The sequence below is a fragment of the Populus euphratica genome, unplaced genomic scaffold, assembly GCF_000495115.2.
Source record: "Populus euphratica unplaced genomic scaffold, PopEup_1.0 scaffold635.1, whole genome shotgun sequence".
Lineage (NCBI taxonomy): Eukaryota > Viridiplantae > Streptophyta > Magnoliopsida > Malpighiales > Salicaceae > Populus > Populus euphratica.
In genome coordinates, this window is record NW_011500510.1 from 80,816 (window position 1) to 95,123 (window position 14,308).

General features: G+C 30.3%; 1 protein-coding gene across 1 annotated transcript; it reads left to right on the forward strand.

The window, feature by feature from the left end:
* The first annotated feature begins 10,701 nt into the window (after positions 1-10,701).
* On the forward strand, positions 10,702-11,459 carry DI21 (drought-induced 21). Its single transcript, XM_011011893.1, has 2 exons — positions 10,702-10,932; positions 11,093-11,459. Exons 1-2 carry the CDS (start codon positions 10,859-10,861, stop codon positions 11,340-11,342), a joined length of 324 nt encoding a protein of 107 aa, XP_011010195.1. The 5' UTR covers positions 10,702-10,858; the 3' UTR covers positions 11,343-11,459.
* The last annotated feature ends 2,849 nt before the right edge of the window (positions 11,460-14,308 follow it).

A 14,308-nucleotide genomic window follows, 5' to 3' on the forward strand; every position in this document is an offset into this window, starting at 1 on the left:
AACGTTAAGGTCAAATTTTTTTTAGGCCGGAGATTAATGAATAATCCACTCAAATTATTTGAAGAGATGAAAAATCTCTTGCAAGCAAGTGGGTCACGATGGGCATCATAAAAGCTAAGTTGTGTAAACGAATCTGGGAAGAGACATTTATTGACGAACTTGAGTAGGCTAGAAGCTAAACGATGAAGATGACCCAAATCAGAGATAGCAAGTTGTCATCAATCAATCAAGCAAACAAAAAGATTAAGAAGAAAAGGGGGTCTATATTTCAAATCAGGTAAAAATGCATGCATGTCATCTAAACTTTAAGACATTGGACAACAAATTTTGCAAACTTTGCAAGAGAAATCTATGACAAGATCCATCAAATAGAAGGCCACCTTGAAATGGACAAGTTTGAAATTGCTTTTGGAAAATTTTTACATTTGAGAAATTTTAATGTGGGCAGGCCGCCCATGAGAATTGCACCATAAAAAAAATCTTTATATTTTTCCACCACCTTTTCTCAATCATCTAAGGTAGTGTGTTTCCTAACCCTAACTCCTTTCAAGCACGCCTTTGAGTCGTCGCTTCTTTTTTAGTACGCCTTCAAGCCGTCAACGATTTAAGGTAGTGCATTTCTTAACCCTACCTCTTTTTGAGCGAGCCCTCGACCATTATTTTGAGTGCACCTTCAAGCCCTTACCTTCTTTTGAGTGCGCCTTCCAGTCCTAGATCATCCTATTGAGTGCACCTTTGAGCTCACCCCTTCCTTTATTTTTCCTAGGTAGTCACCCATTACAATGTGACCACTTCTAAAAAAAAGAAACTCTCTCTATATTTTCACCATTGGGCAGGTCGCCTGGAACAATAAGATCATTTATGAGTGTCCTTGCATTTTATCATTAGGTAGGTCACTTGGAAAAATAAGAACACTTATAAAATCCTTCGTGTTGCTTCTTTCTATTAGGCAGGTAGCTTGGAACAATTAGACCACTCGCGAAACCCTTTTCGAGTTTTATTCTTCATTAGGCAGGTTGCTTGGAAAAATGAGACCACTCGCGAAATTCTTCGCATTTCTTCTTCCTATCAAGTAGGTCACCTAGAACAATTAGACCACTCATAAAAACCTTTTCACATTTTATTCTTTATCGGGAGGTCGCCTGAAACAATTAGACCATTTAAAAAACAAAAAAAAAAAACAGAGAGCTAAGAGTTTTACACTTATTTTTATTTACAAAACTCACTATACAAAGTCAAAAGAAAATGAATTTTTCAATGCCTTTACACCGTAAGCATTGTAAAGAGAAGGCAACTATCATAACCTAATTTTGGATAACATAAAATTTATTGTAAAGAGAAGGCAACTGTCATAACCTAATTTTGGATAACATAAAATTCAAAAAAAGGAAATGAATGAAAAATTAAGGTTTGGATCAAGACAACACAAACAGGAAGCTCTTATGGGTTTAATCATGTTTGATTTATGATTTTGGAAGTTAATTTTTAAAGAAATTGAAAGAATTAACTGGTATAAAGTTTCATTTAAATTTTGATTAGGTTTAATTAATGATATTAGGAGTTTGATTGAAGAATGGATAAGTTTATAAATTTAATTAAGTTTTGAATTAGTTTAATTAATAAAATTAGGGCATAATCGAATCAATTTTAAATCTCTGTGTTAGTTAAGGATAGAATTACAAGTGATTGAGGTCTAGGGACCATCTTTTAAAAGGCATCAAAATTTTATCCAAGTGCTCAATTAAAATGTTGAAACTTGGAGGACAAAATTGAGAAATGGTCATTTCCAGTCCAAAATGTATCGTTTCAAGCATGCGTTGTTTCTCTTCTTCCTCCTCAAACGCTGAAAGCCCGCCTACAAAGAAGGAATAGAAATTGTGAAACACTAGCATCCCAGTCCAACCAGAACTCAATTTGTAAAGCTTATCTTTGTGAAGATTACAACCTCGAGGAGATAAAGATAAATTTTTCATGCCCTTATGCTTATAGAATAGAGTCCAATAAAGGCGGGACTGTTCATACCTTAATCCGACTAAAACACAATGTCCTTATGCCTTATTATGATCTTAGGAAGATAAGCAGCATGACAACCTATAAAAGGTAGGGGATCACAAGAACAAAGAGGGGAAGAGAGTAGAGAGAAAAAAAAACAGAGAAGAACTAATTAATAAAACAAACACAAACAGAAAGGGGAGACCGAATATAAAAGAAAGAAGAGAAGTCAAAAGAAGGAGGAAAAAGAGAGAATTCTCCAGGAATGCTCGACTATTATTATCGCCTTTGTCTTCATCATCACTAGATAAAGTATTCCTTTTCTCTTTGTTTCTGCTTATTTCATTAAAAAAAAAGGGGTGAAGGTAATTTAATTACCTTCTTCCTGTTTCTGCTTATTTCATTAAAAAAAAAAAAAGGGTGAAGGTAATTTAATTACCTTCTTCCTACGCAACCCACGCATGGTTTGAATCACACGTGCCTGCTGCCCAGCCGGGTCACTAGCTTGGGCCAGTGACCGGGTTGGGTCAGCTGAATCCAACCAGCCTATACAAACTAAGCTAGTCTTAACCCTAAAAAAAAGGAGTGGGTTGGTTTTGGGTTTTAGGCCCAGCCGGCCCAAAGTATGTTTGTTAAGTGTGTGTTTGGCAAAACACACCCTTATACCTTAACCATAATTTGTATGCCTATTTTAATTTGATATTTGGCCAAAAGAACCCCTTTTTGATATCAGAAAATTCCAAAAATATTTAGGAATATTTTTTTATTTATTTTTTTCTTTGTGCTTTGTATTTTTTTAGTTATGTGCTCAATCGTGACCTATTATTATTAAATGCAAATATGTTATGCAATATTGTTTTATATTTATTATTTGCATATGATAATGGTTAATAAAAAGGATAAATAAGAAAAATGGTTTAAATTCTTTTTTTTTTGCAAAAATATTCATTGACTCTAGAGTCAAGAGTATTGCATTTTTTTTGCAAAAATATTCACTGACTCTAGAGTCAAGAGTATTGCATTTTTTTGGATTTTCACAATATTTACCAACACCAAAGTTGAAAATATTTTGGATTTGCACAATATTTACCAACGCCAAAGTTGGAAATATTGGTAGGAATTATTGAATGACACCTAAGTCAACAATATGGAATGAAGGATAAAAAAGGAAAAATAAATAAAATTCTTAACAATTTTAAACAAAACCAGTAATGCAGCTTCCTCAGGTATTTAGGGAGTGATAGCATCTTCCAACAAATTCTTAGCAATTTTAGACAAAATCAGTACTACAGCCTACCTCGGGTAGGACGTTTAAACAGTGATAGTATCTTCCCTTTTGCGTAACCAGTCCTATACTATAGAATCTCTGTTGACGAGTTAGGGTTCCTCGTGACCATAATACTGGTTGGCAACTCTTTTTCCCCTAAAAGAATAAGATGTTAGATATCTATTTTTTTCTATATCGAGATATTCTTTAATAGGTCACCGCGATGTTCGAGTGTGACAAGACACTCAATAAATAAAATCCATCCAATTATTCTTCATTTGCCTAAATAAAAATTAAAGAGGAACATGAAAATTTTCTTCTTTCTTTTCTAAATTTCCTTTATATTCTTCCAATTTTCACATTGTAACATAATTCATTTCTTGATTCAAATCAATATACATATATATTTTGTAAATTTATTTATTTATTTACCGTAATTTAAATCAAAGAAAAACATAAAAAAATTTGTGATCTATTCACTCTTTAATAGTAATATCATCTCTTTCCTACACAATCTCATCATCTTATCAAAATTCTTAAATTATTATTTTTTTATTATTATTATTTCAAAAAATCCCTTCCTCAAGAACACCTAAAATTTTACTTCAATTACCATAATTTCTTTTTTTCTCTATTCACTTTGATAATCTTAACACAATTTCACAATCAATTGTAATTTTTTATAAAATTTATCATGAACCCTAATTTCTTATTTCACAAAGTTCAATCAATTAAAAGTGTGAGGATACATTACCAAACAATAGCCAAAGTTTTAACACTTTTAAATTGAAAAATTTTCCTAGCTTGAATTTGTTTTTCCTCTCATGGCTGAATGCTTCCTTCTTTTTGAAAAGGCAAGTTTGTTCCTTCTTTTTTTTTTCCTTATAGCACACACTTACTTGCACTTCTTACTTTCCGTGTCCCTCAATTGTTTCTTCCCGCATGCACACACTTACACACATATAATTACTAAACTTTTTAAAAATACCTTTTATATCTCTCAATAGTAAATTTAATGATTTTTTGGTAAAATTTCTTGAATCCTGATGCCTTTTTTTTATCAAATCTTACTGGGTTATTTTGAATTTCACTAAGTTATTCATTGGTATTTTTAGGTTCATAAAATTCACGTCTATAAAAATTTTATTCACATTTTCGTGTTTATTTATTTATTTATATTTATTTTTTATATATTTTAACACCAAAACAAAACATTTCAAATCCAGATTCTCAAATATATCATCATTCTTATAATTTACTTTATCAATTCCTTTATTTTTTGTAATCTTGATTTTATTATTTACAAAAGAAGTGTGATTAGTGTCAAATATTTGCTCTAGTGTCAAGGAAGTCCTCAGCTTAGATGACAACAATCACTCCTCCTTGGCCCTTCTGCCAATAAGGAATGGATATTTTAGGACCCTTCCCAAAAGCAATAGGGAAAAAACAGTTCATTGTAGTGGTCGTGGATTATTTCACTAAGTATGTAGAAGTTGAAGCATTGACAGACATCATGGCAAACAAAGTGATATCTTTTTTATGGAAAAACATGATTTGCCAATTTAAAGTACCGAGGATATTAATCATCGATAATAGAACCCAGTTCGATAATCAAAAGATAAGGGAACAGTGTTAAGAGTTGCGAATTAGCCACAAGTTCTCTTCAATATCACACCCCTAGACAAATGGGCAAACTAAACTTACCAACTAGGTCCTACTTAATGGTCTGAAGAAAAAGATAAAAGAGGCCAATTTAGAATGGGCAGAGCTCTTGAATGAAATCCTTTGAGTATACAAAACATTGAAGAACTCAACAAGGGAAACCCTTTTTCTCTTCACATATGGGATTGAAGCTATAATTCCAGCAAAGATTGGATGTTTTAGCACCAGAGTACTATACTTCTCTCCTTAAAATAATGAGTAAGGGCTCAGAGTCAATTTGGACTTACTAGAAAAGTCTAGACTCGCAGTTGCTATAAAGAATGAGGCTTACAGATGTAAGGCCACTCAATCCCACAATGCTAGAGTTAAATACAGAACCTTCAAACAAGAGGATTTAGTATTAACAAAGCTAGAGCTAGAAGCCACTACAATAAAGAGAGTAAAGGAAAACTAGCTCCAAAATGATCCCACAATGCTAGAGTTAAATACAGAACCTTCAAACAAGAGGATTTAGTATTAACAAAGCTAGAGCTAGAAGCCACTAAAGAGAGTAAAGGAAAACTAGCTCCAAAATGAGATGGTCATTTTAGGATGACATGGGTGATCAAAGCTAACATCTATCATCTGAAAGATCTATAAGGCTTTAACCTTCCTCATGCATGGCACTCAAATCACTTTAAGTTGTATCATTATTGAATACATAAATAAAAAATGCATATTTTTATCACTTGTATTCTTATTTTATTTACGTTCCTTTCTTAATAAATACTTCCTACCATTCCAAATGGGGTTACACACCCCTATGGCATCCGAAGACCACTTCTTAAAGATGGTAAAGAAGTCCAAAATGAGCATCAACCTTTACCGTCATCAATCGGGGTTACAACCCCTATGATGTGTAGGACCCACCTCTCTAAGCAATAGTATGGGATTAATGCTTCACTTTTTAGAGCAGGTTTCAACACCTTGTTCTTTCATTATGTCTTGCCTTTTTAATTGGAAGTAAGAGCACTAGAACGACCTTATCAAATCCATCTTGTCTATCCAAACAGGCTACATGCCCATATTTGTGGTCTGGGAACCATATCTCTCCTGAACAGTATAGGACCAGTCTCTATAACATTCAAGAGTGTTGGGGCGGCCTAATCAGGTTCACCCCGTTTATCTAATCTGGGTTACATATCTTGTGTACAATCTGAGATCTATATCTCTCCTGGATAGCACAAGTATCAGTCTTTATGACATCAAAAAGTGTTGAAACCAGCCTTTCTATAGCAGCACCTCCTACTGGTCTAAATAGGGTTACATACCCCTGTGACATCTATGACCCACTTCTCTAAGACAATAGTGATTATTCAATACTTCCCAGAAAAATATTGGGGATACATCTTAAAGATTCAAACAACAAACTCTCTAAGAACGTCATCCTTGTCAGTAAGGTCATGAAAGGGGGAGTATAAAGGACATCCTGATCAGGATTACAACTCAACTAAGGTTAGTAAAAATCTCTTTAGCTTTAAGTCTCCGTATTTCTCCAAAAATAAACAGACTTGGGGGGCTATTGATGGGTCATGATTTTTGTAAACCATCCCTATTTGAAAGCCAACACATAAAAGTCACAACATAGAATGAGATTATGTCTTTCTCGGTACCCAACTCTAAGTTGGATAGGGGCATGATTGTATTCAACTCCTTGTTAGGCATAAGCACGTCCGCACCCAACCCCATATTGGGCAGGGGCTTGCCCGCGCCCAACTCCATGTTAGGTTAGGGACGTGCCTGCATCCCATTCCATGTTAGGCCGGGGATGTGCCTGCTCCCAACCTCATGTTAGGTAAAGGTGTGCCCGCGTCCGACCCCATTTTGGGTCAGGGATACACTCACATCGAATTTCATGTTGGGCTTGAACGTGTCCGCACCCAACCCCATATTGGGTAAGGGTGCCCAAACCTAACCCTATATTAGGCTAGGGAAGTGTCCACACCCAACCCCGTGTTAAGTAAGGGCATGTCTGCACCAACCCATGTTAGGCTCAAGATGTGAGTTAAATCCAATGTCCTCTAGGTTGAGTACATAATTACACAATTAAAAGTTCATTCCAAGTTAAGCCTCTCATATCCTGAGTCTGGTTTAGTGATTATGATACTTATCATAATCATGTTAAATATGAATAAGTAGTTCATGCTTACCTTAATTATATATGATACAAGCAACAAGAAGGGGGTTAGAAAAAAAAATTATATCAAAAGGACATAAATACATTCTCTCTTCTTTCATGTTACATCTGCATCTTCTTTCCTTATTTTTTTTTTTATCTTTATAAAAGATTATTAATATCTTTATTTTTATACAAATATTACTTGATCTTTGGATAATCCCTCGTCAACACCCCTAACAAACTTTATATAGGCATTTATTTTTCATATCCCTGCGAGAAGATTGGTCAAAGGAGAAGCCATCGTGATTTTAAAGTAAAAGCCATGGAATTCACCCTAAATGATGTATAAAAATAATTCATCCCAAAATATTCCTTTTTATAATTTTTGTAATTTCATCAACCTCAGACCGAGTTAAGCCATATGTAATTCAAAATATTATCCTAATTCGAGTATGCTGGTGTATTTGTTATTTGTAAATAGCAGGATCCCATAATAGTTAATTGCATCTTTAATTTTGTATCTATTTTTAATTAATTAGAAGATACGTTAGCCTAAAGAGGCAATTATGACTCATAATCAGCGTTAATCCCTAAGTTGTATGAATTTATTAAACTGGTCTTTAAAAAGTAAAAACGGACCCATAACATTTGTAAGATGACTTTTATTTGTTTTTTTTTTCAAAATAAATTAAATTGTGAATATAGCATAACCTATTAATTTCTATGGGGAAAAAAAGATATTTTTCATTTAAACGATGGTATTATTTAAAGTGAGAATTGTAAATTGCTAGTAAAAATTGAGGGGGAAAAAAAAAAGCTTCGCTTGCATCTCTCGATTTAATAGAACCACTAGTAGCAAAAAGGGAAATAAGTTTTATTTAATAATAAAAATATTTAATACATTAACTTTTTACATATTTTTTCACTTAAGTTTCGTTAAAGAAAATCTCAAGAATTATAATATCCATTGCATTAAAAGTTTCATTTATCCAAGTGTATTATTAAAAACTCAATATATATATATTTCATAGTCAAATTATAATTATTAAATTACATTCAGGGGTTGACTAAATACAAGGCCCGGTTATAGATTAAAAAAGATCTATTGAATTAACTCAATTAATATTTTTTAAAAAAATAATTAAAATAATATTATTTTAAGATAAAACAAATATTCTAATTAAGTTTTAATTGGATTAAATCAAATCAATTTTGAGCTGGATTTGACACCAAACTTGTGTTAAGCCATCATTAACTAGATACCAAATAAAATCTGAGTTTATTCATGAGCTTATGAGCCAAGATAAGATAATACATGGAATATTTGGTTAATTTTTTAATTTTAGCAATTTAATTCATTTATTTTTAGCAAGATTAGTGGATTATGCTTGATATTAACAAAAAGCCCTATCTTGTATATGTGGAGACTTTTCAATAATTAAATAAGTATAAAAACAATTATAATTTTAAAAAACATCTTAAAATAAATATGTTTTTTGAAGAAAAACTTAATCCCTCCTAAAGGATATCTCTTGCTTTTTTATAGGCCTCGCACTTTTTATTAATGAAAAAAAATTAAAGTATCAATAAAATATTTTTAATTTTTTAATATAAAATATATCTAATTCATCACGATAAAATATTCATAGCATGAAAAAATATGAACCCAGCACTTAATTTAACCTATGATTAAAAGATTTGATGGCTCATCAGATTTATATATAAATATATTTAATACTAAGCTGAATTTAAAAAAAAAACTCATCAAACCCACAAGTTTAGTGATTTACTTAGTTAAGAATTGATGAGTTATTAAAAAATATATTTTTTTTAAGAATAAATAAAAAAAAAAACAATAAATATCCATCTATATTAATGCAACATTGATTTACTAAGTCTTCGGTATCAATGAATTCAATGTACTTGTAATTGTGATCCGTTTTGCAAACCCAAAAGGTTTTGATTTTGATACATTGTATCTGTTAAGGTAGGCTTCGAGGACGGATTTCACTCTGATATACATTTATGGAGACTGATCCCCGTTATATATTGACGCCTAACCTGACAACCTTCTGTTTACGTGTCCTTTGGCCCATAAAATCCGACAACGTTATCATCTCAGTTTTTGTCGGGACGGGGACCATTTACGCGCACGATGCTACGTGGCACGACTCGGGAAACTCCTTTTCTAATTAAATTATAAAGATATTCTCGCGTGCATTTTAATTAAAACCACTTTTTTAAAATGATTTAAGGGTATATCTTTAAATTTCATGGTGATTAGAGAATAATTAATTTTTTTTGGATCTACGTACTAGTTGGATTTTCATTATATTTATTAAATAATAAAGGACAAATCTTAAATTTATTACCCTATTATTATGATAGTCCCGATTATACATCTAAAATATCAATTGTATTATTAAAGAAAATTCTCAATTAAATCATTCTATTATTAATGGAATCGTTAAATATCCGTATGTTCGTCATATTATCTCCAAAAAAAAAATAGAAGGGAATTTAAGGTTTAAGTGTTTTTAGAAAATAAATATTTTTCATAATTATTTTTGTTTTCTCTATTTTCTATTATTAATATTGTATTTCTAACCTATTACTATTCAGTATTAATAGGATTTTTTTATTTTATATATAAAATGTTGTCCTAACCTTTTAACAAATGAGATAAAGATAAAGGAAATTAAATGTTTGAGGAGTTTTCACATAGTTATGGTATTTTTAATCTTTGAATATTTTAACTAGTAATAATTTTTTTTATTTTTTTGTTCTTACAAAACTCAATAATTCATCCCGACCAGTTGTCATGTGTTATTGGAATCTTGGTGCTAAAACCTGTAATGGAGTGATCCATTCATAAAAATATTATTGATTTTTCAACTTAGAGAGTCATAGAGAGTCATGCTTAAAAAATATTATAAATTATTAATGTTTTTAGGGAGAAAGATGGTTTTTTATTAAGGAGTTCCTATCTCATAGGTAATTTAAACTCAAGAATAAATTATTTTCAATCTATAAAAATTGATGCAAGAGCTTTTTTGAAAAATAAATATTTTATTCAATTATTTAATTTCTTCTTTCTCAAACTAGAATTTTTTTATATATATTTTTGTTTTCTATTTAATATTTGTTCAAATCAATTTATATATATTTTAACTAATTCTATATTTTGTAAGTGTAATGAACAGATAAGATATCACAAAAATGACAAGCATATACAAAAAAGATTAAACCCGAATATTAAAAAAAATAAAATAAGCTCATTTTCCGGCATAATCTCAAGTACAAAATTTCATTATTATTACTATTTTTTCTAATTTTTTTAATAAAAGTTGTAATATTTGATGAATTATTATATTGAGAAATAAAAAGTATTTAATGGTATAATCAACACGGAAAATAATTTGAATGTATAATTAAAATTATCTCAATGGTTTGGTGGTCAAGTTTGCCTAATAATAACAAAAGAATTTCCTAACACCGAAAAAATATTATTTAATAAGGAAAAAAAAAATTCTTAAATTCCAAGACAACCCCTCAGAAACTCCCTTCAGCGAATGACCTGCCGCTTCTCTTTCTTTTCACTTCCTATATAAACACCTCTAACCCTAATCTTACATTTTCACCACCACCTTTCTATAGAGAGCGAGCCGCTAGCTAGCTGCTCTGCAGGCGCTGTTCTTCTTGAGAATCCACTCTAAGAAGGATTTGCGGTATCATCTGCAGATATATATACATATATACACTCGAAAACCATAAATAAAATGGCTCGCTCTCTCCCAAACGCTAAGCTTCTTGTAGCTTCTCTTGCTGATGGTCTTTCCCTCTCTGTTTTACGGTCAGTTCTCATGTAGTTATAAACTTAATTCGCTTTGTTTTTGTTTCCATAAAGGGGATTAGATTTCGAAGATTCAGTTAATTCGATGAACATCTATCTGATCGCTATTTTAAAAAAGGGACTGAGATTTGAATGGCTAAATGTCTCTTTCTGTGTACAGGAGAGGTTACGCGGCTGCTGCACCAATCAGTGCTGCTGTAACAGCGAGCTTTGGTAGGGGAGGGTCAAGGACTCGTGCTACGAGAGGGAAAATGGAAGATGGGGCGGTGACCAAAGAAGGTTCCGAGGCCTACTCAGCATGGGCTCCTGATCCAGTTACTGGGTATTACAGGCCTGCTAATTATGTGCCGGAGATTGATCCAGCTGAACTCAGGGAAATGGTGTTGAGCCGTAGGGTTAGGCCACAGTAGAGGTTGCAGGATATGGTTCTGTTACTAGATGGTGGTGGCTATGGGTTTGGTCGCCTCACGCTTTTAGTTATTTGATCACAGACATCAATAATGAATGCTAGTGTGGCTTTGTTTGATCTGGAGGCAGCGTGGTTTTCTTTAAAAGGTTATTTTTGAAAGAATTTGAATATATTTTTTATTTTTTATTTTCTTAAATTAATATTTTTGGTATTTTAAATTATTTCGATAATATTAAAAAATTATTTTTAAAAAATAAAAAAAGTAAATTATTTCGATAATATCAAAAATTAATTTTTAAAAAATAAAAAAATATTTTTAGCTTAAAAAAATTAAGAATTTTCAATCATTTAAGAGATTCTTCATCAATATATTAATAATTTTGTTTTAAATTACATAATTTATATGAAATAACATTAAACAATTATAATAAAATTCCACTTAAAAATAAAATTGATTAAAAAAATAGCTTAGGGTGTAAAATTGTGGGTGTGGGTTAAGATTTACCCAAAATATGATTAGTTACTTAAAGTAAATTGATTCTTGCTACCATAGAACATCATTTAAAATTTGATCCAACAACGAAGATATCAAGTAACAAGTTAATCAAATTGGATTCATTGAGACTCTAATGGGATGGGAATGGGGCAATTATAAATATATTTCATAGCATTTATTTAATTCAGTGTCTGTAGTTGTTGAACATTAAAGTTTTCTTGAAGGAAAAGCATCCCTTACAATTAACATAGAGGTTGGAAGAATGTTGGTCATAATTAATATAGAGGTCGGAAGAATGTTAGTCGATTATATTTTAAATTTCAATATAAGTTGTTTTTTTTATATATTTGAAGAAAGGATGATCAACATTTATGTTAATATTTTTTTTTTTTTTAGAGTTTAAGAAATTGGTGATTAGTTATAGAAAACTTAACATTTATAAAATAATTTTTTTATAAGATTTAAGAACCCTTATCTCTTAAATTATTAAGAACATGAATGGTTGTTTTTAATTATGTATAATAAATGCTTTGTAAAATAATATTATAATTAAATAATAGAAAAGGTGTGTTTCCAAAGGTATATTACTATATGTAGCTTCTGAATTTTATCACGTTACTTTAATAAAAAAAAATAGATTATTTTTTATCATGTTACTTTAATAAAAAAATATATTATTTTTTTTAGATAAATATTTGTTACACAATATTAATAAAAAATAAATATATGTTATATGATATTAAAAAAAATAAATATTTTTTACACAAAATTAATATTAGTAAAAATATAAAAGATACTTTAGAACCTTTATTGCATTTAGGGATGTAAAAAGATTATCATTATTAATTTTTAATAGTTTATATTAAAAGATAAAAAAAAAAAAAATCATTATAACCCAATATAGTGGAATTATAAACAAATCATTATAACCCAATATAGTGGAATTATTCCAAACTCATGGGTGACAGGCCAAGCACCTTATCGGACTTATAAACATTTAGGCGTTGAATTGAATTCAATATTATTAAATTCAGTTTTTTTTCAGACCCATATATATTTAAATTCACGTAATTAAATTTTAAAATGTTAAGTTTAAAAAAAACTAAATTCATGTTATTTGTGCTTTGCATTCTGCCAAACCTAGATACATGGAGTTATTATCCTGCATTAGGCACATTTAATCATGGACTTCTAAGAAAATATATTAAAAATACATTGATGAATCACTAGTTTTTCCTTTATTTATTTCACTCTCGTAATAAGCAAGCACTTGTTTGATTTTTCATGTTATGCTGTGTGATGAAGCTTCTTTTTCTCGATGCAAAACAGAGTGCAAGTGCTGTTAACAATTTTTTTTACTATCAAGAAAAATTTTCACTGAAGATTGAACAATATAAATGTATGTTTAATAAAATAAATTAAAAAATATACATGTGAAATATATGATAATAAATATGTTGATCCCACTCATAGTTAAAAAAAATATTGAATAATTGTTGCAGTTTGAAATTATATCCCTAAAGTTTTCATTGATTTTAATCAATAAAATTAAATTTTATTCTATTAAATCAAATATTAATTCAGCATCAAAATTTACTTTAAAACTTTGAGAGCTCCATATAAAATCAACCGGAACAAACACACTAAAATAAATCCCAAATCAATTTAATGTAAAAGAATTAAATTAAAAATATAAAAATTCAAATAACAAAAAAAAGAAAAAAATCATTGTGCGTAATTGTTGTAACCCACCATCGATCATGTCTATATCATATGTTATATTTTTATTATTTTTTAATATTTTTTTTATTAGTTTGTGCAACATTTCATAATTTTTCAAGCATTAATTTTACAATATCAAGCTATAATTATTAAATGGAAAGTAATAAAACTCAATAAAAAATTGAGAATAAAAAAAAAGCATCCAAAAAAAAAAGTTTGAGGTGGGGGTGGTAGGCATCAATCAATAGATGCTAGGTTAACTATAATTGTTAGATGTAAAGCAAAATGAGTTTGAGGTGGGGGTGGTTGGAACTATAATTGTTAGATGTAAAGCAAAATGACTTAATAAAAAAAATAAATGAAAAACAAATTAAGATGGTTCATTGTTCATATTCATTTTCATCTCAGATATTTTAATGTTTTTGTTGACAAAGATTTATTTTTATAGTAGTAACTTGAAAAAAAAATAGTAAATCTGAATAATGTATTGATGAGCTTGACATATACAATTATGTTACAGGATTCTTAATGCCCCCAGTCCATGATGTTCATTCCCATAAACCCTAAATAATTGGTAACATCTTGGAAGGTCACAGAGTCATAGTTTTTAAATCCGGCCTGGTGGCCGGCCCGGTTCAAGGCCCGGGTTCCGGATTTTGACCGGGTTATCGGGTTTTGACCGGGTCGGCCGGGTCAATTTTTATTTAAAAAAAATTCAAAACGACGTCGTTTTAGTAAAAAAAAAAAAA